The sequence below is a fragment of the Cetorhinus maximus genome, chromosome 35, assembly GCF_964194155.1.
Source record: "Cetorhinus maximus chromosome 35, sCetMax3.hap1.1, whole genome shotgun sequence".
In the NCBI taxonomy this organism is placed as follows: domain Eukaryota; kingdom Metazoa; phylum Chordata; class Chondrichthyes; order Lamniformes; family Cetorhinidae; genus Cetorhinus; species Cetorhinus maximus.
In genome coordinates this window covers 286375-311500 of record NC_135913.1, presented here as the reverse complement: position 1 = coordinate 311500, position 25126 = coordinate 286375, and the positions used below count along the sequence as shown (strand labels likewise).

General features: G+C 52.1%; 1 protein-coding gene across 1 annotated transcript in view; it reads right to left on the bottom strand.

Annotated features, from left to right (window-relative positions):
• The window catches only part of LOC144672003 (CD5 antigen-like), a 45717-nt gene extending 20902 nt beyond the window's left edge, over nt 1-24815 (bottom strand). The window contains exons 1-6 of the mRNA XM_078533938.1: nt 24750-24815; nt 9261-9290; nt 8173-8196; nt 3997-4047; nt 2448-2756; nt 321-614 (exon numbers count right to left, since the gene is read on the bottom strand). Coding sequence (XP_078390064.1) covers nt 321-614; nt 2448-2756; nt 3997-4047; nt 8173-8196; nt 9261-9290; nt 24750-24795 — 754 coding nt within the window. The 5' untranslated portion in view covers nt 24796-24815. The remainder of the gene's footprint in view (nt 1-320; nt 615-2447; nt 2757-3996; nt 4048-8172; nt 8197-9260; nt 9291-24749) is intronic.
• Nucleotides 24816-25126: the final 311 nt, after the last annotated feature.

Genomic DNA, 25126 nt, shown 5'->3' with positions numbered 1-25126 from the left:
GGTCAAACTGCAGTTGCCGGCTTTATCCTCGCGCCCCTTGTTTGAACAAGGGTGTGACATTCGCAGTTCCCCAGTCCCCTGGCACCTCCCCTGTGTCTAAGGAGGACTGGAAGGTTATCACTTGTGCCTCAGCAATTTCCACTCCACCCCCCACCCATCCCAACTCCTCGTGAAGTCAGCCCTCAGCTATCCAATCGGTCTGTCATTTGGAAAGTCTATGGGGCGCGTGGTCCCTGTTAACCCAGCTGGAGAACAGCTGGCTCGGGGTTGTACAGTTGCAGGGTTGGCGTTTACAGACACCGGCCATTTCTGAAGATCACCTGAGCAATTGAGGGTAGTTGCTGTGCCTGAAATCCCGACTTGTTCCAGACACCCGGAGACCTTTGCTTCCCCTGATAAGCAGGACCAGTTTTTCACCCGGACTGTAGGGCGTCTTCCTGTTGTGTTCTCGTCCACACTCACAGCATGGCCGCACTGCAGCTTCTTACACACCAGCTCTGCCTCCTTTGCTCTGAAGTTTGAATTGGAGACATAATGCCAAGAGCCTTTGAAGTAGAGCTGCACATCTCCCATGCAATGGCTAGGCCCCACCAGCTGCAGCTGAAAGTGTGCTTCTGTGGAGCCAGCGAGAAAAAAAGGGGACATTAAATAACCAGAGGGGGATGGAGAGAAGGAAAAATAGAGGGGGCGGGGGGGGACAGAGAGAAGGAGGGATGGAGTGTGGGATAGAGGGAGTCAGAGGGGAAGAGGCGGAGAGAATGTTAAATAGCTAGGGGATTGAGAGTGAGGGGGGAGAGTGAGAAAGGGGGAGAGAGAAAGAGAGTGAGAGAGAGAGTGATAGGGAGATAGGGAGGGAAAGAGAGAGAAAGAGAAGACATTAAACTCCAGAGAAAGTGAGGGGACAGAGTGAAAGGTCAAGAGAGACATGGAGACCGATAGAATGGAAACAGAGAGAGAGAGATACTAAGAGAGAGAGAGGGCAGGGAAGAGAAGACAGAGATAGGAAGGGAGCTATGGAGGTATGTAGAGGGAAAGAGAGAGCAAGGGCCAAGGGAGGAAAAGAGAGGAGAGAAGAAGGGTTAGAGAAATGGAAAAAAAAATGAGAAGTGGGGAGAGAAAGGGTGAGGGAGGGAGGAGGTAGAAGGAGAGAAAGGGAGGGTGAGAGGAGATAGAGAAAGAGGAGAGATGAAGGGAGATAAGGGTGTGGAGTGTGGTGTAAAGGCAGGAAGCATGAGAGAAAGGAAAATAGAGGGAAAGAGAGAGAGGGCGTGATGATAGAAAGAGAGACAAAGAGGGAGTGAGTGAGAGAAACATGGGAAAGGGACAGGGTTAAAACAGAGGGAGAAAAGGTGAAGAGGGATGGAGAGCATATAGCACGGGCTAGAAATGGAGCCACAGGAGAGAGAGAACAGAAGTGTGAATGAGGAGAGCGGAAAATTGGATGAAATCAAGAAGAGATATGGGAGGGGGCACAGGGGATGGGGAAGAGGAAATGGACGAAAGTAAGAGGCGAGAGGGAAAGCGAGAATGAAGAGGGGAAGGGAGAAATAGTGGGGTGGGAGCAGGAGACGGAAGTGGATGGATGAGGGCAGAGGGGAGGAGGAAGTGGATGGGATGAGGGTAGAGGGAGTGGAGGAAGTTGAAGGGATGAGGGTAGAGGGGGTGGAGGAAGTTCATGGGATGAGGGGAGAGGGAGTGGAGGAAATTGAAGGGATGAGGGTAGAGGGAGTGGAGGAAGTTGATGGGATGTGGGTAGAGGGAATGGAGGAAGTTGATGGGATGAGGAGAGAGGGGGAGGAGGGATTTGAAGGGATGAGGGGATTGGGGGTGGAGGATGTTGATGGGTTGAGGTAGGGGCGAGGAGGAAGTGGATGGGATGAGGGTGGAGGGAGTGGAGGAAGTGGATGGCTTGAGGGTAGAGGGAGTGGAGGAAGTGGATGGGATGAGGGTAGAGGTAGTGGAGGAAGTGGATGGGATGAGGGTAGAGGGAGTGGAGGAAGTGGATGGGATGAGGGTAGAGGGAGTGGAGGAAGTGGATGGGATGAGGATAGAGGGAGTGGAGGAAGTGGATGGGATGAGGATAGAGGGAGTGGAGGAAGTGGATGGGATGAGGATAGAGGGAGTGGAGGAAGTGGATGGGATGAGGATAGAGGGAGTGGAGGAAGTGGATGGGATGAGGGTAGAGGGAGTGGAGGAAGTGGATGGGATGAGGGTAGAGGGAGTGGAGGAAGTGGATGGGATGAGGGTAGAGGGAGTGGAGGAAGTGGATGGGATGAGGGTAGAGGGAGTGGAGGAAGTGGATGGGATGAGGGTCGAGGCAGGAGGAGGTTGGGGGTGGGCGGGGAGTGAGGGGTTTGGTGAGGGAGTTTCTTTGTGAAATGGGTCGGATGAGAGAGAGAGAGAGAGAGAGAGAGAGAGGTGGAGAACTGATGAAGATCCTTCCGTACCCGAGCACACGATCTCCACCCTGTCGGCCGAGCGGCACTGCTGCCAGACTTTGTGGCACTCGCTCAGCTTGCTTGGATGGTTCCGACATTCCACTCCCTGACCCCACAACCTTTCCGTCGCTTTGCCAAACAGACTCCCAGCCATGATCGCATGCACGGAACCACATCCCAGCTCCCTGCAGACCACGTCTGCTTCCTGCCTGGAAAATCCATCAGGGCACAGGGTCACAACCGAATCATTGCTTAACAGCAGTGTGAGCCGCCCAGAACATCCGGACTCCTTATCCCCGAGCTGGACTTTCCGAATTTCTGTAAAACAGGAAAACGGGAGACAAGGAGACAAACATTCACTGGGAGACCGTTTCACTTTCCTAAATCCTGCTGGGATTTAATCCCACTCTGCGCGTAACCTGCTGGGATCAGGTTCCAGTCTCATACATGCGCTGGGACAGTTCTGATTTCAGGTACCCTGCTGGGATAGAGTTCCAGCCTCATTTATACTGCCGGAATAGAGTTCCCAGTCTCGGAGGACCTGCTGGGATGCGCATAAACCAGGCTAGGTTAGCAGCAAGTTAGCAGTCAGCTTCAGTGATCCATCAGCCGATCTACAGTTGCTCCAGGTCCACCAAAACTTTGACAGTATAATTCCCTTCCTTGGGTTCAAATCCTTCCCTGGCTGCATCCCTCCCTATCTCTGTAACCTCCTCCAGTCCCCTACAATCCTCCCTATCTCTGTAACCTCCTCCAGTCCCCTACAATCCTCCCTATCTCTGTAACCTCCTCCAGTCCCCTACAACCCTCCCTAACTCTGTAACCTCCTCCAGCCCCTACAACCCTCCCCATCTCTGTAACCTCCTCCAGCCCCTACAGCCCTCCCTATCTCTGTAACCTCCTCCAGCCCCTACAGCCCTCCCTATCTCTGTAACCTCCTCCAGCCCCTACAACACTCCCTATCTCTGTAACCTCCTCCAGCCCCTACAACCCTCCCTATCTCTGTAACCTCCTCCAGCCCCTACAACACTCCCTATCTCTGTAACCTCCTCCAGCCCCTACAACCCTCCCTATCTCTGTAACCTCCTCCAGCCCCTACAACCCTCCCTATCTCTGTAACCTCCTCCAGCCCCTACAACCCTCCCTATCCCTGTAACCTCCTCCAGCCCCTACAACCCTCCCTATCTCTGTAACCTCCTCCAGCCCCTACATCCCTCTGAGATCTCTGCAATGCTCTAATTCTGGCCACTCCCTCCTCTCTGATTTCAATCCCTCCACCTAGGCTGCAGTGCCTCCTGCTGGCTGCCTCCTGAGCTCTGGAGCCCCCCCCTCCTTGCACACCCCCCTCCCCCGACTCTCGCTGCCAGTTTTGAAAGACATTTCTTGGTCAAAGCGTCTGGTCGCCTGCCCTAATTTTTGCGTTCATGTGGCTTGATGTCAAACATCAGCTTGCTAACCGCGCCTGTGAGGAACATTGGGACTTTTTGAACTAAGTGAAGTAACTCAATGCAAGTTGCTCTGCTTGTTATTTTACCAGCTGAGCAGGTGCTGTACTTACCGCTGGCTACGCTTGCTGTTGTTGTAGGAGGTGCAGCTGTGCCATTCAAATCTACGAACACAGAGCGAGCGATTAATCGTTATGCAGGAAAGGAACATGGTGAGGCCAGAGCACGACAAAGGCAATACACACACACACACACATACTGCTTCAATCTGCTCCAGCAGTCAATGGCTTGCTGTTCGTTCCTCTCACTGTAGGGTTAATCTCACGGGCCGTTAAACTTCATCACTTGCTGAGCAGCAAAGGCGATCATTTGTCCAAGGGAGTGCATTAGTGCTGAGGATGAGGGGCAAGGTCACGGCTAGACACAGGGTGGCCAAGTTCTCAACTGTGGTGTCCCCAAGTTAGATGCACAGTAAAGCTCCCTCTACACTGTCCCCATCAAACACTCCCAGGACAGGTACAGCACGGGGTTAGATACAGAGTAAAGCTCCCTCTACACTGTCCCCATCAAACACTCCCAGGACAGGTACAGCACAGGGTTAGATACAGAGTAAAGCTCCCTCTACATTGTCCCCATCAAACACTCCCAGGACAGGTACAGCACGGGGTTAGATACAGAATAAAGCTCCCTCTAGACCGTCCCCCATCAAACACTTCCAGGACAGGTACAGCACGGGGTTAGATACAGAGTAAATCTCCCTCTACACTGTCCCCATCAAACACCCCCAGGACAGATACAGCACGGGGTTAGATACAGAGTAAAGCTCCCTCTACACTGTCCATGTCAAACACTCCCAGGACAGGTACAGCACGGGTTAGATACAGAGTAAAGTTCCTTCTACACTGTCCCCATCAAACACTCTCAGGACAGGTACAGCACGGAGTTAGATACAGAGTAAAACTCCCTCCACACTGTCTCCATCAAACACTCCCAGGGTAGGTACAGCATGGGGTTAGATACAGAGTAAAGCTCCCTCTACACTGTCCCCGTCAAACACTCCCAGGACAGGTACAGCACGGGGATAGATACAGAGTAAAGCTCCCTCTACACTGTCCCCATCAAACACTCCCAGGACAGGTACAGCACGGGGTTAGATACAGAGTAAGGATCCCTCTACAGTGTCCCTATCAAACACTCCCAGGACAGGTACAGCACGGGGTTAGATACAGTGTAAATCTCCCTCTACACTGTCCCCATCAAACGCTCCCAGGACAGGTACAGCACGGGGTTAAATACAGAGTAAAACTCCCTCTACACTGTCCCCATCAAACACTCCCAGGACAGGTACAGCATGGGGTTAGATACAGAGTAAATCTCCCTCTACACTGTCCCCATCAAACACTCCCAGGACAGGTACAGCACGGGGTTAGATACAGAGTAAAGCTCCCTCTACACTGTCCCTATCAAACACTCCCAGGACAGGCACAGCACAGGGTTAGATACAGAGTAAAGCTCCCTCTACACTGTCCCCATCAAACACTCCCAGGACAGGTACAGCACGGGGTTAGATACAGAGTAAAGCTCCCTCTACACTGTCCCCGTCAAACACTCCCAGGACAGGTACAGCACGGGGTTAGATACAGAGTAAAGCTCCCTCTACACTGTCCCCATCAAACACTCCCAGGACAGGTACAGTGCGGGGTTAGATGGGAGGTGATGTGGTATCCAGAATGTGCTGAGTTTTGGATTTTGAGGCGTCGTTGTTTTTCATGTCTGCCTTTGCTCTGGTGTGTGGGCGAGGGGAAGGCAGTGGTTAGCGCTGAACAGGAGCGCTCGCTTTCACGCCCATATTAGGAGAGCAGCTGAAGGGCCCGGAATCGGATCCCGGCTCCTGTCTGACTCAAACCATCTCAGTCCGGGGGCGGGAACAGGACTGGGGAGAATGTTGGGGAGGTATCGGGTGACGCAAATCGGCCCAGTGCCTCCCTGGCGTGGGAGGTTACAGAACCAGGCTGAGTACTTCGGAACAGGATGAGGCCATTCAGCCCCTCCAGTCTGTTACACAGGAACAGGAGGTGGCCATTCAGCCCCTCCAGTCTTTTACACTGGAACAGGAGGAGGCCCATTCAGCCCCTCCAGTCTGTTACACAGGAACACGAGGCCATTCAGCCCCTCGAGCATATTAAGCAGGAACAGGAGGAGGCCATTCCATCCCTTGAGCCTGATACACAGGAACATGAGGAGGCCATTCAGCCCCTCAAGCCTGTTCTGCTGTACAATGAGATCATGGCTGCTCTGTATCCCAACTCCACATACCCCGCCTTTGGCCTATATCCCTCAACACCTTTCGCTAATAGAAATCTATCATTCTCAGATTTAAAGTTAACAATCGATTGAGCGTGAATTGCTGTTTGCAGACGTGTTCCAAACCTCTCCCACCCTCTGTGTGTAGAAGTGTTTTCTTTTAAGGAATGCTGGCTCTAGTTTTGAGACTGTACACCCACCCCAGTCCAAGACTCTACCCTGTCCGTTCCCCTTAATAGCTTGAATGCTACAATCAAATCATCCCTAAATCTTCTAAATTGGAGGAAATACAGTCTTTGTTCATGTCATCTCTCCGCGCAGTTTAACCCCTGGAGTGCATGAATAATTCTGCTAAATGTACACTGCACCCCATCCAAGGCTGATACGTCCTTCCCAAGGTGTGGTGCCCATTACTGAACTCCATTCTCTAACGTGGCCTCAACCAGGTTCAGCAACAGACTCCTGCTCAACTCCCAGTGACACCAGCGGCAAGAGAGAGAGAGAGAGAGCACCTGCTGGGCGGGAGAGCTACGGCTGAAGGACAAGGCAAGGTGCTGCCTCTGCAGTCAAAGAGTCAGGCTCGCTAGTGGAGGATGTGCGGCCAACCTGCAATTGGGGGGCTAGATGAAGTCTTCATCCAGTGGTGGCACATCCGGAGAGGGGAGAAGGGGGTGTTTGTTGGACAGGGTAACCTTTCCCACTGTGTGTGTGTGTGTGTGTGTGTGTGCATGTGTGTGCTTTTCTGAGTGTGTGCAAATGTGAATGGGTCTGAGTGTGCAAGTGTGTGTGAATGTGAGCGGGTGTGAGTGTGCGTTTGTGTGTGTGAATGTGTGCGAATGTGAATGGGTGTGAGTTTGCAAGTGTGTGTGTGTATGTGTGAATGTGAGTGAGTGTGCATTTGTGTGTGTGAATGTGTGTGTGTGTAAATGTGAGTGAGTGTGAGTGCGTGTCAGTGAATGTGAGTTTGTGTGTGTGAATGAGCGTGAGTGTGTGGGTGTGAATATGAGTGAGCGTGAGTGTGTCAATGTGTGTGAATGTGAGCGTGTTTGTGTGTGTGTGTGAATGTGAGTGAGTGTGCATATGTGTGTGTGTGTGTATGTGAGTGAGTGTGAGTGTGCATTTGTGTGTGTGTGTTTCTGAGTGTGTGTCCGAGTGCGTGAATGTGATTGGGTCTGAGTGTGTGTGTGCGTGTGTGAATGTGAGCGAGTGTGAGTGTGTGTGAGTGTGTGTCTGAGTGTCTGAATGTGTGCGAATGTGACTGTGTGAATGTGCAAGTGTGTGTGAACTTGAGTGAGTGTGAGTGTGCATTTGTGCATGTGAATGTGTGTAAATGTGAGTGAGTGTGAGTGCATGTGGTTGTGTGAATGTGAGCGTGTGCGAGTGTGTGTGTGTGTGTGCGAACATGAGCGTGAGTATGTGTGTGAATATGAGTGAGTGTGAGTGTGCAAGCATGTGTGAATGTGAGCATGTGTGTGTGTGTGAATGTTAGCATGTCTGAGTGTATGTGTGTGTGTGTGCAAGTTTGTGTGCGCAAATATGAGTATGTGTGAATGTATGCATGTGACTTTGTGTGTGTGTGTGTGTTTGTGTGAGTGTGTGTGTATAAATGTGAGCATGTGAATGTGAGTGTGCGTGTGAATGTGTGTGCGTGTGAATGTGAGTGTGTGTGTGCGTGTGAATGTGAGTGAGTGTGTGTGTGTGTTGTGTGTGTGAGAGTGGGTGAGAATGTGTGTGTGAATGTGAGTGTGAGAGGGGTGAAATGTGAGTGTGTGTGGAAATTTGAGTGACTGAGTATATGTGCATGTGTTTCACTATTATACCATGCTTTACAAACTGCCACTAACACATTGTGCGATGTCTAGAGGTAATTTAAACAATTTGAATAGAACAAATGGATTTTGACAATTGAGGAATTAATAAGCAGCTTCAATATGAATAATGAACTGATTAATTGTCATTTGACTGAGATACAAGGAGATACAAACCTTTACTTGGTGCTATCGAAGATTCTGAAAAACAAAATAAAACAGGCCATGAATGTGAGTACTGGGGAAGACGAGGTCTGAATATTCAGCTTTATTTACACTTACAGTGTTATCAGTTAAGGTTCAGTGGATAACACACAAGCCTCTGGTCAGAGGGTCGTGGGTTCAAACTCAAATCCAGGAATTCAAGATCCAAAACCTTACCAGCACACGTGGATGCCGTTAGTGAGCGAGTACTGTGGAAGGTCAGTATTGAGGATGCACTGGAGTGTCAGAGGCCATTGTCAGGGGCTCAGTACTGAGGGAGAGCTGCACTGTCGGAGGGTCAGTACTGAGGGAGAGCTGCACTGTCGGAGGGTCAGTACTGAGGGAGTGCTGCACTGTCAGATGGTCAGTACTGAGGGAGAGCTGCACTGTCAGATGGTCAGAACTGAGGGAGTGCAGCACTGTCGGAGGGTCAGTACTGAGGGAGTGCAGCGCTGTCGGAGGGTCAGTACTGAGGGAATGCAGCACTGTCGGAGGGTCAGTACTGAAGGAGTGCTGCACTGTCAGAGGGTCAAGTAATGAGGAAGTGCTTCACTGTCCGAGGGTCAGTACTGAGGGAATGCTGCACTGTCAGAGGGTCAAGTACTGAGGGAGAGCTGCACTGTTGGAGGGTCAGTACTGAGGGACAGGAATGAGGGAGTGCTTCATTGTCAGACAGCCAGTACTGAGGGGGTGCTGCACTGTCAGAGAGTGAGTACTGAGGGAGAGCTGCACTGTTGAAGGGTCAGTTCTGAGGGGGAGCTGCACTGTTGGAGGGTCAGTACTGAGGGAGTGCTGCACTGTTGGAGGGTCAGTACTGAGGGAGTGCTGCACTGTCAGAGGGTCAGTGCTGAGGGAGTGCCGCACTGTCAGAGGGAGAGAGAGGAGAGTCTCCCATTGCCCTCTGTAGAGCTGGAGTTGACCCCCAGCTCACGCAGAGTCATAGGTCAGAACCTGGCCCCAACTCCTGTGCTGCCGCTCAGACTCTCCGAAATAACTGAGAGGCTGCAAACAATTCTTGTACAGCTCCCATTGACATTCATTCCAGACTGAGGCACACTTACCCTGAGCCAAAGCAATTCTGTTGGCGAACGCTGAAATAAAAGAGATTAAAAAGGTCAGACACGAACAGCATATCACAGCAGCATAAGTGAGCAGGTGAAATAATAACACTGCACACAAAGCAGGCCCAGAGGTCACAGGGCAATGGACAGCGCCCTCTGGCACACTCACACTCACACTCACTCATATTCACACACACACACACTCACGCTCATTCACACACACAAACTCACATTCACTGACATGCATTCACACTCACTCACATTTACACACACAAACTCACATTCACACACACAAACTCACATTCACTGACACGCACTCACACTCACTCACATTTACACACACAAACTCACATTCACACACACAAACTCACATTCACTGACACGCACTCACACTCACTCACATTTACACACACAAACTCACATTCACTGACATGCACTCACACTCACTCACATTCACACACACAAACACATTCACAAATGCACACTCGCTCACATTCACACACACAAATGCACACTCACTCACATTCACACATACACACACACACTTGCAAACTCACACCCATTCACATTCGCACACAGTCACATGCACAAATGCACACTCACATCCGCTCACATTCACACACACTTGCACACTCAGACCCATTCACATTTGCACACACTCAGAAAAGCACACACATGCACACACACACACACAAACACACAGTGGGAAAGGTTACCCTTTCCAACAAAACCCCCTTCTCCCCTCTCCGGATGTGCCACCACTGGATGAAGACTTCATCTAGCCCCCCCCTTGCAGGTTGGCCACATATCCTCCGCTAGCGAGCCTGACTCTTTGACTGCAGAGGCAGCACCTTGCCTTGCCCTTCAGCCGGAGCTCTCCCGCCCAGCAGGTGCTCTCTCTCTCTCTCTTGCCGCTGGTGTCACTGGGAGTTGAGCAGGAGTCTGTTGCTGAACCTGGTTGAGGCCACGTTAGAGAACGGAGTTCAGTAATGGGCACCACACCTTGGGAAGGACATAGTGGCCTTGGATGGGGTGCAGTGTACATTTAGCAGAATTATTCATGCACTCTAGGGGTTAAACTGCGCGGAGAGATGACATGAACAAAGACTGTATTTCCTCCAATTTAGAAGATTTAGGGATGATTTGATTGGAGCATTCCAGCTATTAAGGGGAACGGACAGGGTAGAGTCTTGGACTGGGGTGGGTGCACAGTCTCAAAACCAGAGCCAACCTTCCTTAAAAGAAAACACTTCTACACACAGAGGGTGGGAGAGGTTTGGAACACGTCTGCAAACAGCAATTCACGCTCAATCGCTTGTTAACTTTAAATCTGAGAATGATAGATTTCTATTAGCTAAAGGTGTTGAGGGATATAGGCCAAAGGCGGGGTATGTGGAGTTGGGATACAGAGCAGCCTTGATCTCATTGTACAGCAGAACAGGCTTGAGGGGCTGAATGGCCTTGGAGAGGGGTGTGGGGAACTGCCTCACCGCTGGGCTAAAAGACGATGGGCTTCAGCTCCACCCCAGAGACATGAGCCTACAATCCAGGTCGATGTTCCCCAGTGCCAATGCTGAGGGAGTGCTGCGTTGTCGGAGGGTCAGTACTGAGGGAGTGCTGCACTGTCGGAGGGTCAGCACTGAGGGAGTGCGGCACTGTCAGAGGGTCAGCACTGAGGGAGTGCTGCGCTGTCGGAGGGTCAGCACTGAGGGAGTGCTGCACCGTCGGAGGGTCAGTGCTGAGGGAGTGCTGCACTGTCGGAGGGTCAGTACTAAGGGAGTGCTGCACTGTTGGGAGGGTCAGCACTGAGGGAGTGCTGCACTGTCGGAGGGTCAGTACTGAGGGAGTGTGGCACTGTCGGAGGGTCAGCACTGAGGGAGTGCTGCACTGTCGGAGGGTCAGTACTGAGGGAATGCTGCACTGTCGGAGGGTCAGTATTGAGGGAGTACTGCACTGTCGGAGGGTCAGTACTGAGGGAGTGCTGCACTGTCAGAGGGTCAGTACTGAGGGAGTGCCCCACTGTTGGAGGGTCAGTACTGAGGGTGTGCTGCACTGTTGGAGGCTGAGTACTGAGGGAATGCTGCACTGTCAGAGGGTCACTACTGATGTAGTGCCGCAATGTCGGAAGTGCCGTCTTACAGGTGAGATGTTAAATCAACCCTTCCATCTGGCCCATTGTGTGGGAGTAAGTTATCTGCGGACCATCGTTCTGATGAAGAGCTCGGAGAATTCTCCCTGATGTCCCAGGACCAATATTTATCCCACAACAAAAGTCACCCAGAAAATAAGACTTTTTCTGGTCCTTATCACATGCCTGTGTTTGATCTTCTCGTCCCCAAAGTAGCTGCTGCGGTTCCTACATTAGCAAAGCGACTACATTTCCAAAAAAAAAAGTGCTTTTTTGCCTATGAGCTGCTTTGGGGCATCCTGTGAGCTGTGAAAAATGGCTCAACAATTTCAAATCCTCTGCTCCCGGTTTTCTCTGGCAGCCAACGATGGCAGTGGTCCCGCAGCTGCTATTTACACCTCCTTCAGTCCCAATCTTTGTTTTTTAACATGTCCGATTACCGCCCTCCTTTTCCCGCGGCCATCGGCAACGACATCTTGCATTTAAATAGTGGCTCTAAGGTAGTGAGAACATCCGAAGATGCCTCACTTCAACAAATCATTGAACAAAATTTGATACCGCAACACTTAAGGAGATATTAGGACAGGTCACGCCTGGGTAAAGAGCTTGGTTTCAAACGAGGAGGAGGACGAGAGAGGGAGAGAGGAAGTGAGAGAGAGAGAGAGAGTGAGAGAGATAGAGAGGTGGACAGGTTTAGGGAGGGAGTTCCAGGGCTTAGGGGTCCAGGCAACTGAAGGCACGGCCACCAATGGTGGAGCGATTAAAGTCCGGGGGATGCTCCAGAGGCCAGAATTGAAGGAGCGTAGAGATCTCGGAGGGTTGTAGGGGTGGGGGGAGATTACAGAGATAGGGAGGCGCAAGGTCGTGAAGTGAATCGAACAACAGGATGAGTCAAGACACGTCTGACATTTAGTCACTCCTGCCTTACACCCGACCACAGTTTCTTCCGTTTTTGCCTGATTCTATACTTGCTCACGAACTGTCAAATCTCTTAACAACTTCCGATTCTGATGACCTGAAATGTTATGTTTGCCTTTCCGTCTCCACAAACGTTCGAATTATGTAGAGTTTCTTGAAGGTAGAGGGGGGCTAGGATAAAGAAGTTTACAGTCGATGTGACAATTGTGTGTGTGTGTGTACGTGCGTACACAGGGCTGATAGTGAGGATGGATGTCCACAGGAGCCCTGAAGGTATCAGGGCTGCTAGGCAAGGTGGCCAAGGAGGCCGCTGGGGTACTTGCTTCTGCTGGCTGGATCCTTGAGAGGACCATTATGCTAGAACCCTACAAAACACCAGTTGGACCGCAACTAGAGTGCTGCACGCTAACCGTGTCACACGAAGGCTGTGATTGCACTGGAGAGGAGGTCGACGAGGGTGCTGCCTGGAAATGGAGGATTGGGAAAGACTGGATAGACTGGGGCTGCTTTCACTGGGACGGGGGGAGGTTGAGGGGAGGTGTAACTGAGGTCCGTAAAATTACGAGGAGCCTAGAGAGGGTGGATAAGTGGATATTCTCATCAGCAGAGGGGTCAGTAGGGCAGGGGTGGGGTGCGGGTGTATATTTAAAGTAATGCGTAGAAGGATTAGAGGGGGAGTTGAGGAGCAATTTTTATTCATCTGGAGGATCTGGAACTCACTGTCTGAAAGGTTGGTCGAGGCAGAGACCCTCATTGCGTTTAAAAAGTATTTGGATACGTCCTCAAATGCTGTGACCAATAGGGGCCACAGGCAAAGAGCTGGAATGTGGGGTTAGGTGGAAGTGTTACTTGTCGGCCTCTATTTGTGCTGTAAACATTCTCTGTCTCTGTTACAACGTACAGTGCACAGAAGCAGGCCATTCAGAACCAGAATCACACAGTGCAGAAGAGGCCCTTCGGCCCATCGAGTCTGCACCGACACGTGAGAAATGAGAAATACCTGACCTACCTACCTAATCCCATTTACCAGCACTTGGCCCATAGCCTTGAATGTTATGACGTGCCAAGTGCTCATCCAAGTACTTTTTAAAAGGATGTGAGGCAACCCGCCTCCACCACCCTCCCAGGCAGTGCATTCCAGACCGTCACCACCCTCTGGGTAAAAAAGGTTTTCCTCACATCCCCCACTAAACCTCCTGCCCCTCACCTTGAACTTATGCCCCCTCATGACTGACCCTTCAACTAAGGGGAACAGCTGCTCCCTATCCACCCTGTCCATGCCCCTCATAATCTTATACACCTCGATCAGGTCGCCCCTCAGTCTTCTCTGCTCCAACGAAAACAACCCAAGTCCATCCAACCTCTCTTCATGACTTTAAATGTTTCATCCCAGGCAACATCCTGGTGAATCTCCTCTGCACCCCCTCCAGTGCAATCACATCCTTCCTATAATGTGGCGACCAGAACTGCACACAGTACTCCAGCTGTGGCCTCACCGAGGTTCTATACAACTCCAACCTGACCTCCCTACTTTTGTAACCTATGCCTCGATTCGGCCCAGCTCGTGCTTGGCTGGAGCCTCCTCCCGTGCTTCCTCGTCAAGCTCCAACCCCGCGGGAGGCTGTTCCACATCCTCCCGACCCTCCGGGCAAAGAATTTCCCGTGATCTCCCCCACTTTGGGATTGATCGGTGACTCGGGATTAATCAATGACCTTACTGTGGTTGGGCCTGTGGCCTTGGTCCTCCCAACAAAAGCATCAACACACACTCATTCCGAGATGTCTCTCTCTCTCTCTCTCTCGCTCTCCCTTAACCTGCGAGTATCTCTTAACGTGAACCGAAAGGACAGAAAACACTGTTCGTGGTCCGGGGAAACCCGACATGAGCTGAAGGGACAGGGCCTCGTCTTTCCCTCAGGACTTTGCGGCCTTCTGGGCTCAACACTTGAGTTCAGCAGTGTCAGGCTGTCAACCTTACCCCCCCATTTTGTTTCCTTCTCTACGCTCCTTTTGGGTTTGCTTGCCTTGCAGCGCACCCACTCCAGTCGCCTCTTTGGCTTTAATGCTTCTTGTCCCAACTCCAGTCCCTTTAGCCCCGGAAGACTTAACTCTTCAGTCATTCAATCTCCTGCCTTTCACCCTGGGGAGGCTGTGGTGTAGTGGGTTACCAGGGGCAACGTCCTAAGGGAAGTTCAAATCCCACCAGAGCAGGTTGTGAATTTAAATTCAATTAAAAAAAAAATCTACCATTGTCACGGAAAAAAGTCCACCTGGTTCATAAAATGCCCCTTAGGGACCCAGGTTCAAATCCCACCATAGCCGGTGGTGAATTTAAATTCAAGTTTAAAAAACGGATCTACCATTGTTGTTTTAAAAAAAAAAGCCTATTTGCTTCACTAACGTCCTTTGGGGAAGGGAATCTTCTGCCCTTAACCGGTCTGGCTGCCGCCTAGAAGGACAAGGGCAGCAGATGGATGGGAACACCACCCCCTGGACGTTCCCCTCCAAGCCACTCACCATCACGACTTGGGAATATATCGGCCATTCCTTCACTGTCGCCGGGTCAAAATCCCGGGAAGTCCCTCCCTAACAGCGCTGTGGGTGTACCTACACCACAGGAACTGCAGCGGTTCAAGGAGGCAGCTCACCCACCACCTTCTCAAGGGGCAACTAGGGATGGGCAATAAATGCTAGGCCCAGCCAGCGAAGCCCACATCCCGTGAAAGAATGAAGAGAGGGAAGAAGGAACGTCAAAGGGCAGTCCCACCAGAAACAAAGAAGTTCAGGCCGAACTGGTGCATCGTGTCCGATTCCTGGGCACCGCATTTTAGGGGAGGATGTCAAGGACCTTGAGAGGAGGCAGAGGAGATTGGCCAGGAAGGTAGCAGGGGTGAGGGGCTTCAGTTAATGTGGAGAAGCTGGAGAAGCTGGGGTTGTTCTCATAGGCGTTTACAGCACAGAAGGAGGCCATTCGGCCCATCATGTCTGCACCGGCCCACAAAGATCTGACTACACTAATCCTATTTTCCAGCGCTTGGCCCATAGACCTGGAGGCTATGGCAACACAAGTAAATATCTAAGTACTTCTTAAGCGTTACGAGAGAGTTTCTGACTCAACCACCCTTTCAGGCAGTGAGTTCCAGACTCCCAACACCCTCTGGGCAAAAAGATTCTCTCCTCAACTCCCCCCTTAGCCTTCTACCTCTTAGCTTAAATCTACTCCCCCTGGCTATTGACCCTTCTACTAATGGAAAAAGTGCCTTCCTATCCACCCTATCTATGCTCCTCATAATTTTATACACCTCTATCAGGTCCCCTCTCAACCAAGGAAAACAACCCCAGCTTATCCAAGGTCTAACAGGATGAGAAGGCGAGAAATATAGGGTTAATGTTCGAGTCCCTACGACTCTTGTTTAGAGTCACAGAATCACAGAATCACACAGTGCAGAAGAGGCCCTTCGGCCCATCGAGTCTGCACCAACACCTGAGAAACCCCTGACCTACCTACCTAATCCCATTTACCAGCACTTGGCCCATAGCCTTGAATGTTATGACGTGCCAAGTGCTCATCCAGGTACTTTTTAAAGGATGTGAGGCAACCCGCCTCCACCACCCTCCCAGGCAGCGCAATCCAGACCGTCACCACCCTCTGGGTAAAATAGGTTTTCCTCACATCCCCCCTAAACCTCCTGCCCCTCACCTTGAACTTATGCCACCTTGTGACTGACCCTTCAACTAAGGGGAACAGCTACTCCCTATCCACCCTGTCCATGCCCCTCATAATCTTGTACACCTCGATCAGGTCGCCCCTCAGTCTTCTCTGCTCCAACGAAAATAACCCAAGTCTATCCAACCTCTCTTCATAACTTAAATGTTTCATCCCAGGCAACACCCTGGTGAATCTCCTCTGCACCCCCTCCAGTGCAATCACATCCTTCCTATAATGTGGCGACCAGAACTGCACACAGTGCTCCAGCTGTGGCCTCACTAAAGTCACGCCTAATCGCAACGTTAACTCTTGTCTTCCTCCCCACAGGTGTGGCTGAGTTTTTGCAGGAATTTTCTGTTTTGGTTTCTGATTTCCAGCACTACGCTGTATTTGGCTTTTTAATCCCAGCCCCATCCAACCTCCTCTCCTCCGAGTGGAGGAGAAGGTTCGGGGGGGGACGATGGGGGAATGCGATGGATGTTTTCGAAATTAGGAAAGGTTTTCGCGGGGTAGATATGGAGGAACTGTATCGGGGGGGGTGGGGGGGAAGGGGTGGTGGGGAGAGTCGGTAACCCAGGCAACCAGCGATAGGACCCCACCCCCCCACCCCCGGTGACATGAGAAAGCTTTCGAAATAGTGAGTGTCGTTGGGGATCTGGAAATAAACTCTTGAGTGAGAGGGCAGCGCAAGGAGATTGTAGGATAGCTTCCAAAAGGGGCATTTGCTTTACCCACTTGAAGGGGGTAAATAGGGCTGTGGGGAACGAGCAGGGGAGTACTAGGCCGCTCTTTTGGATGAGACGCTAAATCGAGGACCCCCTCTGCCCTCCCAAGAGGACATCCAGGAGGGGCAGGGGATTTACCTCAGGTGTCCGGGTCAATGCTTACCCCACCCCCCCTTCAATGTCACAACTGAATGGAACAGGTTATCTGACTTATCATCGCGTCGCTGAGTGTGGGGGACCCTTGCTGTGTGCGAAATTAGTTGGTACAATTCCTATAGTCAAACAGAGCCAAACAGAGCCTAACAGAGCAAAACAGAGCCAAACAGAGCAAAACAGAGCCAAACAGAGCAAAACAGAGCCAAACAGAGCAAAACAGAGCCAAACAGAGCCAAACAGAGCAAAACAGAGCCAAACAGAGCAAAACAGAGCCAAACAGAGCCAAACAGAGCAAAACAGAGCCAAACAGAGCCAAACAGAGCAAAATAGAGCCAAACAGAGCACAACAGAGCCAAACAGAGCCAAACAGAGGTGGCAAAGTGGTACAGCCACTGGGCCGGTAATGCTCTGGGTGGGCCTGAATCTCACCCTGAGCGTTGAGAGTGAAATTTGAATGGAAGGATCTGACAGTGGCCACGAAACCCACTGCTGATCGTTGTACCAGCCCGTCTGGTTCACTAAACAGCTGTCCCTCCCTGGTCCGGCCCTTACATGTGACTCCAGGCTCTTAAACAGCCCCCTCGGGCAATTAGGCAATGGGCATCAAACACTGGCCTTAACCCACTGACGCCCACGTCCCACGAACCATTAATTTAAAAAAAAAACGTTTGAAAAGTTCTTCATTGGCCGCAAAGCGCTTTGAGGCCCCACCGTGTGAGGAACACAGCCTGGCGCAGGCATAAGGACTCCTTCCCCAGGAGGGGAAAAGCAGGGAGCTTGGAAGTAACTGGTCTTGTATATCTTAAAGTGGAACTCCGGTTCGGACCAGTACCAGTCATTTCCCAAGTTCTACTGGTTGTTCCTTTGCTGTGTGGTAAGCACTGGGGCCTATTTAATCTGATTGCAATAAACTGGCTGGGATTGGAGTCTGGGGGTTTTCCCGCTGTGTGTGTGTGTGTGTTTGGGGGGGTCGGTGAGGAGGGAGGGGTGGATGGGGATGGGGGTAGGGTACTCTCACTACCACACTGGGTGTGTTCAAACTCACTCAGCACGAGGCCGAGATTGGGGCCTGGCCTTTCCTGCTCTGTGTGTGTGTGTGTGGCTCTCAGTACCACACTGGGTGTGATCAAACTCACTCAGCACTAGGCCAAGATTGGAGCCTGGGCCTTTCCTGCTCTGTGTGTGTGTGTGTGTGGCTCTCAGTACCACACCAGGTGTGATCAAACTCACTCAGCACGAGGCCGAGATTGAAGCCTGGGCCTTTCCTGCTCTGTGTGTGTGTGTGTGGCTCTCAGTACCACACCAGGTGTGATCAAACTCACTCAGCACTAGGCCGAGATTGGAGCCTGGGCCTTTCCTGCTCTGTGTGTGTGTGTGTGTGTGTGTGCGTGTGTGTGTGGCTCTCAGTACCACACCAGGTGTGATCAAACTCACTCAGCACTAGGCCGAGATTGGAGCCTGGGCCTTTCCTGCTCTGTGTGTGTGTGTGTGTGTGTGTGTGGCTCTCAGTACCACACCAGGTGTGATCAAACTCACTCAGCACTAGGCCGAGATTGGAGCCTGGTCCTTTCCTGTTCAGTGTGATGTGTGGCTCCCAGCACCACACCCGGCTGTGCTAAAGTGAATTCAGCACTGGGCCGGGATTGGAGCCTGGGCCTTTCCGGTTTTTCTGTGCGTGTGTGTGTGTGTGTGCGCGCCTGCGGAAGGCTCAGTAGCACACTGGGTGTGATCAGGCCGGGGTTGTTGGGCCATTTCCTGCATGCTCTGTGTGTGTGTGTGTGTGTGTATGTGTGTGGGGGAGCAGGGTGGGCTCAGTATCACCCCGGGTGTCACAGCAGCTAACTGGCCCTGTAGGCCGGGATGGCAGCCTAGGCCTCTCGCATGTATAGAGTTTTGACTCTGTGCTGCATTTCGCACACAAGACGGGGGTAGGGGGTGGTGGGGGTGGTGGGGGGGTGGGTTTACCAAACTGTCCTCTGAAGCAACTGTCTATCTTTACACTCTTTTGTCTCTCGATCTGCCTCGTGCCTTTGTGTCACCGTAAACAGGGTAAGCTGACATCCGCTGCTTTCACGGTGAGCGGTGTAGTTCAAACACAACACCTGCTGGTGTGGTTCACAACTGGGAAGAGAGTCAGACGCCACAGTTGTAGAACGACACAGCACAGAAGAAGAGGGCACTCAGCCTCCTCTTCAGAGACCACCCACTCAATCCCACCCTCCCCTTTCGAAAGCTGCGGCTGACCCTGCCCTCGCCGCCCTTTCAGGCAGCCTGTTCCGGATCCCGACGACTCTCTGCGCCAAACAGACACCCCCGCCGCCGAGGGGTACAATCCCCGGACTCTCCGCCCGAACTGGAGCCCTCCGGTCCCTGGGACCGAGCTGGCCCTGCTCTTCTGTGCTCCGTCTCCGAGGCCTGGGCATCCTTCCTGACGTGCAGTGCCCGGAGTTGGGCACAGCGCTCCAACCGAGGCCTATGTGGGTTTAGCGTTTGGTGAGCCGATTTGGGATTAGCGGCGGAATCGGCTCCTGCTCAAAGGCGTGACAGAGGCCGGGAGCGGCGTTCCCAGCTCCTTCGGCCTCCAGACGTTCTAAGCGGAGTTCACCCCGTCAACAGATACCTGGGAAACACGCTTTGCCTGAACATGCTGCCCTGTACAAGAATGACGGGTTGAATGACCCCTGTAAGGCCCAGTGAAATATGGTTGGGCTGAGTACTGAACCTACTCTACTCCAGGGTTGCACTGACATCAGACAGCCTGACGTGGGGCCCGCCACACACAAACAGACCATGTGGCCCAACAGCTACACGCGAGCCTCCTCCCATATCCCCGCTTCATTTCGCCCGAGCAACATCTCTATTCCTTTCCCTCTCTCTCGTGTGTTTATCCAGCTTTTCCCCTTCAACACATCGACACCATTCACCTCAGCCACTCCCTGTGGGAGCGAGTTCCACATTCTCACCGCTCCCTGGGTGAAGAGGTTGGATTAATTACTGACTAATTTATAGTTATGACCACCACCACCACCCGCCCCACCATCCACAATCCTAGTCTCTGGCAACTGGAATCACCTTCTTTACATCTACTTTATAAAAAACCTTTCATAATCTGAAAGACCGGTCATCCTTCAATATTCCCTTTGCCAGAATAGAGTCCCAGTGTATTCAATCTGTCCCTGATTGGGATAATTTCTCAGTTCCGGGATAATTCTCGTCAATCTCTAGTGCACACTGAGTCCCAGTGCGATATGGAGACCGGAACTGTGCACAGCGACTCCTAGAGTGATATGGAGACCGGAACTGTGCACAGTGACTCCCAGTGTGATATGGAGACCGGAACTGTGCACAGTGACTCCCAGTGTGATATGGAGACTGGAACTGTGCACAGTGACTCCCAGTGTGATATGGAGACTGTAACTGTGCACAGTAACTCCCGGTGTGATATGGAGACCGGAACTGTGCACAGTAACTCCCGGTGTGATATGGAGACCGGAACTGTGCACAGTAACTCCCAGTGTGATATGGAGACTGGAATTGTGCACAGTAACTCCCAGTGTGATATGGAGACTGGAACTGTGCACAGTGACTCCCAGTGTGATATGGAGACCAGAACTGTGCACAGTGACTCCCAGTGTGATATGGAGACCGGAACTGTGCACAGTAACTCCCAGTGTGATACGGAGACCGGAACTGTGCACAGTAACTCCCAGTGTGATATGGAGACCGGAACTGTGCACAGTGACTCCCAGTGTGATATGGAGACTGGAACTGTGCACAGTAACTCCCAGTGTGATATGGAGAACGGAACTGTGCGCAGTGACTCCCAGTGTGATATGGAGACCGGAACTGTGCACAGTAACTCCCAGTGTGATATGGAGACCGGAACTGTGCACAGTAACTCCCAGTGTGATATGGAGACCGGAACTGTGCACAGTGACTCCCAGTGTGATATGGAGACCGGAACTGTGCACAGTGACTCCCAGTGTGATGCGGAGATCAGGACAGGAATATCTCAGTTCAGTTATGTTAGAGGTGTAGAGAGCACTGGTTAGAGACCCCACCCGGAGCATCCCATTCAGTTCTGGGATGGCAAGGAGGATATTTTGACCTTGGAGGGAGTGTAGTGCAGATACTGCTGCTTATCGGGTAAAATGTAGAGGACAGGTTGCAATGACTAGGCTTGCATTACCTTGAGTATAGAAGATTAAGGGCTGATCTAATTAAGGTTAAGAGGACTTAATAGGGTAGATACAGAGATGTTGTTTACTCTGGTGCGCTGAGTACAGAAGCAGGCAGCAAAAGCTGAAAAGCTGACCTCAACCGTTTAGGGGTGAAGTTAGGAAACACTTCTTCGAAGTAAGGGGGGTGGGGTGGTGAAAATCTGGAACTCTCTCCCACAAAAAGTTGCGGAGGCTGGGGGACCTGCTGGAGTTTCCAAGAACTGTACTGATAATGTTTTCTTGACTGAAATTTCCGGGAAGTGTGGAGCAAAGGCTGGCAAATGGTAGTGAAGGCTCGAGGGGCTGAATGGCCTCCTCCTCAAGCCTCTTACACAGGAACAGGAGGAGGCCCCATTCAGCCCCCTCCTCGAGCCTGTTACACAGGAACAGGAGGAGGCCCATACAGCCCCTTCTCGAGCCGGTTATACAGGAACAGGAGGAGGCCATTCAGCCCCTTGAGTCTGTTATTCAGGAACAGGAGGAGGCCATTCAGCCGCTCGAGCCTGTTACACAGGGACAGGAGGAGGCCATTCAGCCCCTCGAGTCTGTTATACAGGAACAGGAGGAGGCCATTCAGCCCCTCGAGCCTGTTACACAGGGACAGGAGGAGGCCATTCAGCCGCTCGAGCCTGTTACACAGGAACAGGAGGAGGCCATTCAGCCCCTCGAGTCTGTTATACAGGAACAGGAGGAGGCCATTCAGCCCCTTCTCGAGCCAGTTACACAGGAACAGGAGGAGGCCATTCAGCCCCTTCTCGAGCCAGTTACACAGGAACAGGAGGAGGCCATTCAGCCCCTTCTCGAGCCAGTTACAAAGGAACAGGAGGAGGCCATTCAGCCCCTCGAGCCAATCTGTACTTCACTACCGTCATCATTATTATTGTAATATTATTATCAGGAAAAGGCAGCTTGAAGCTGTCAAACATTTGTGAAACCCCCAAAGGTGCCTCTTGGCAATGGGCTGCCCTATATACAGGCCTGGAATACAGAGGCTATTGTTACAGACATGCACAAAGCCTTCATGAAATTATAGCGAGGGTACTGTCAGCAGTCTGCAGTGGGAAGCGTATAGTGACTCTCAAGGGGAGTGCAGTGTAGATTTACCAGAATTAAGCCTGCGCTCACAAGTGGGGAAAGATATCACGATCTCAGGGCTGCATTTCCCGAAATTTAGGAGATTCAAGGGGTGGAATTGATTGCGGTTCTCAAAATGCATCTTTCTACTCACTCACGCGATACGGGTGTCGCTGGCCAGGCCAGCATTTAGCGCCATCTCTAATTGCCCTTGTTCAGAGGGGCATTTAAGAGTCAACCACATTGCTGTGGGTCTGGAGTCTCATGTAGGGTAGGCCAGACCAGGTAAGGACAGCAGATTTCCTTCCCTAAAAGTGGGGGGGGCATTAGTGAACCAGATGGGGTTTTTACGACAACTGGCATCATGGTCATCATCATCATGGGGAGAAAGGGACCAAAGGGATATGGGGAGAAAGCGGGGAGCAGGCTATTGAGTTGGATGATCAGCCATGATCCTAATAAATGGGTGGAGCAGGCTCGAAGGGCCGAATGGCCTCCTCCCGCTCCCAGTTTCTATGTTTCTATCATCGGAATTTTTAATCGCAGGTTTTTATTGACTTCAAATTCTTGGTGGGATTCGAGCAAAGCATCGGCCCTGGGTCCTCTGGAATACTAGCCCAGTCACAGTCCCACTCAGGCCACCGCCTCCTCCCATTATCAGGGTGGGTAGGATAAGCTATGCCTGCTGGTTGGGGAGACCATAAGACATAGGAGCAGAAATTAGGCCAATCGGCCCATCGAGTCTGCTCCGCCATTCAATCATGGCTGATAAGCTTCTCAACCCCATTCTCCCGCCTTCTCCCCGTAACCTTTGATCCCCTTACCAATCAAGAACCCTATCTATCTCGGTCTTAAATACACTCAATGACCTGGCCTCCACAGCCCTCTGTGGCAATGAATTCCATAGATTCACCACTGTCTGGCTAAAGAAGTTTCTCCTCATCTCTGTTCTAAAAGGTCTTCCCCTTACTCTGAGGCTGTGCCCTCGGGTCCTAGTCTCTCCTACTCATGGAAACATCTTCCCCACGTCCACTCTATCCAGGCCTTTCAGTATTCTATAAGTTTCAATCAGATCCCTCCCCCAACCTCATCCTTCTAAACTCCATCGAGCATAGACCCAGAGTCCTCAAACGTTCCTCATATGTTAAGCCTTTCATCCCTGGGATCGTTCTCGTGAACCTCCTCTGGACCCTCTCCAGGGCCAGAACATCCTTCCTGAGATACGGGACCCAAAATTGCTCACAATATTCTAAATGTGGTCTGACCCAGAGCCTTATAAAGCCTCAGCAGCATATCCCTGCTTTTATATTTTAGTCCTCTTGAAATAAATGCCAGCATTGCATTTGCCTTCCTTACTACCGACTCAACCTGCAAGTTAACCTTGGGAGCTTGGGACCAAGGCACACGGGGCGGAATTTGATGGGATTTTCCGGTCCTGCCGAAGGCAATGGATTTTCGGACGGCTAGCTCGTGGCGCTTTACCGCTCCGCACCCCCTACCCCGGTGGGGCCAAAGTAGTCCGGCCACAGTCCAGAAATTCCAGACAGACCTTTCGGGAGTGAAATGAGGAACCTTTCCACGCACAAACAGAGAGGGTGGTGGGAGCTCGGAACTCTCTTCTTCAAATGTTGGGTCAATTTTTTTTTCCAATATTCGTTCGTGGGTTGCGGGCGGCGCTGTCCGGGCCAACATTTATTGCCCGTCCCTAGTTGCCCCTTGTTCAGAGGGGGCATTTAAGAGCCAACCGCGTTGCTGTGTGGATCTGGAGTCATGTGTAGGCCAGACCGGGTAAGGACGGCAGATTTCCCCTTCCCTTAAAGGGACATTACTGAACCAGATGGGGGTTTTTAACAACAGTCGACAATGGTTCCGTGGTCACCGTCAGACTTTCTTCATTCCAGATTTTTTTTTTTAATGGAATTCAAATTCCACCATGTTGCCGTGCGACCGTACAACTGCTCGTTTCCTAACCGAGATTGACAGGCCTTTGCCATCCCCACGGCTGTTTGGGGGACACGGGGGTGGTGGGGGGGTGTGTGTGTGTGTGTGCGCGGTGGGGGAGGGGGGGGTAGTCAGGATTACGGGTCAGCCCTGACCTCGCTGAAGGGGCAGAACGGGCTCGAGGGGCTGAATGGCCTCCCGTGTGTGAGCCGACGGAAACTTCGGGCGCGCCTCCGGAGCGGCCTCAACAAAGGCTGAGGGGGGGAATTGGGCTCACTCACCCTTCAGCCCGACCTGTCCGTGCCAGCTCCCTCATGCCACAGGCCTCGCCCGCGCCCACAGGCCTCGCCCGCGCGCACACGCCAAGGATGAGTGGTCAGGGTGAGATGCAGGGGTGTGGTGTTGGGGGTGGGGGTGTGGTGGTGCCTTTGGATGCGCACGGGACCAAGGGGCAGATCGAGGGAGGGATAGGGATTCAGGGAGATTGGGGGGGTGGTGGGGGGGGCGTGAAGTACTGAGTAGTGCAAGGGGCACATGAATGGACTAGAGACAAGACGTAGAGGGCTGGAGGCGGTGGGGGGTGGTAGGTGGCGGAGAGATAAAGGCTTGAGCTCTCACCTGCAAAGATCTGGACCAAAAGCAGAAAAAACACCGGGGAAGCCATCCTTCTCCACGCTTGGTGTCCAAGAGGAGGTCCTGCAGAGCTGGTCAGGGAGGCTGAGGTCGACCCTGTCACTGGGCTGAGCAGGGAGAGATTCCGGGCTTCGGGGGAGCTGAGTCGGGTTCAGGAGGTGCGGGCACTGCAGTCGCTCCTTGTGCGTTAGGCTTTGAGTGCCAAGTCTGTTGCTTCTCGCTCGCTGAGCCTGCTTCCTGTGTGGTCTATAGTAACCTGACACAACAACTTCACACTCTCAAACTTTTAACCAATCCCCATGTGCGGGCCCCATTCACTCACCTTAGAAGCCAAGCTATGCCTCTCGATGTGTGTGTGTGCG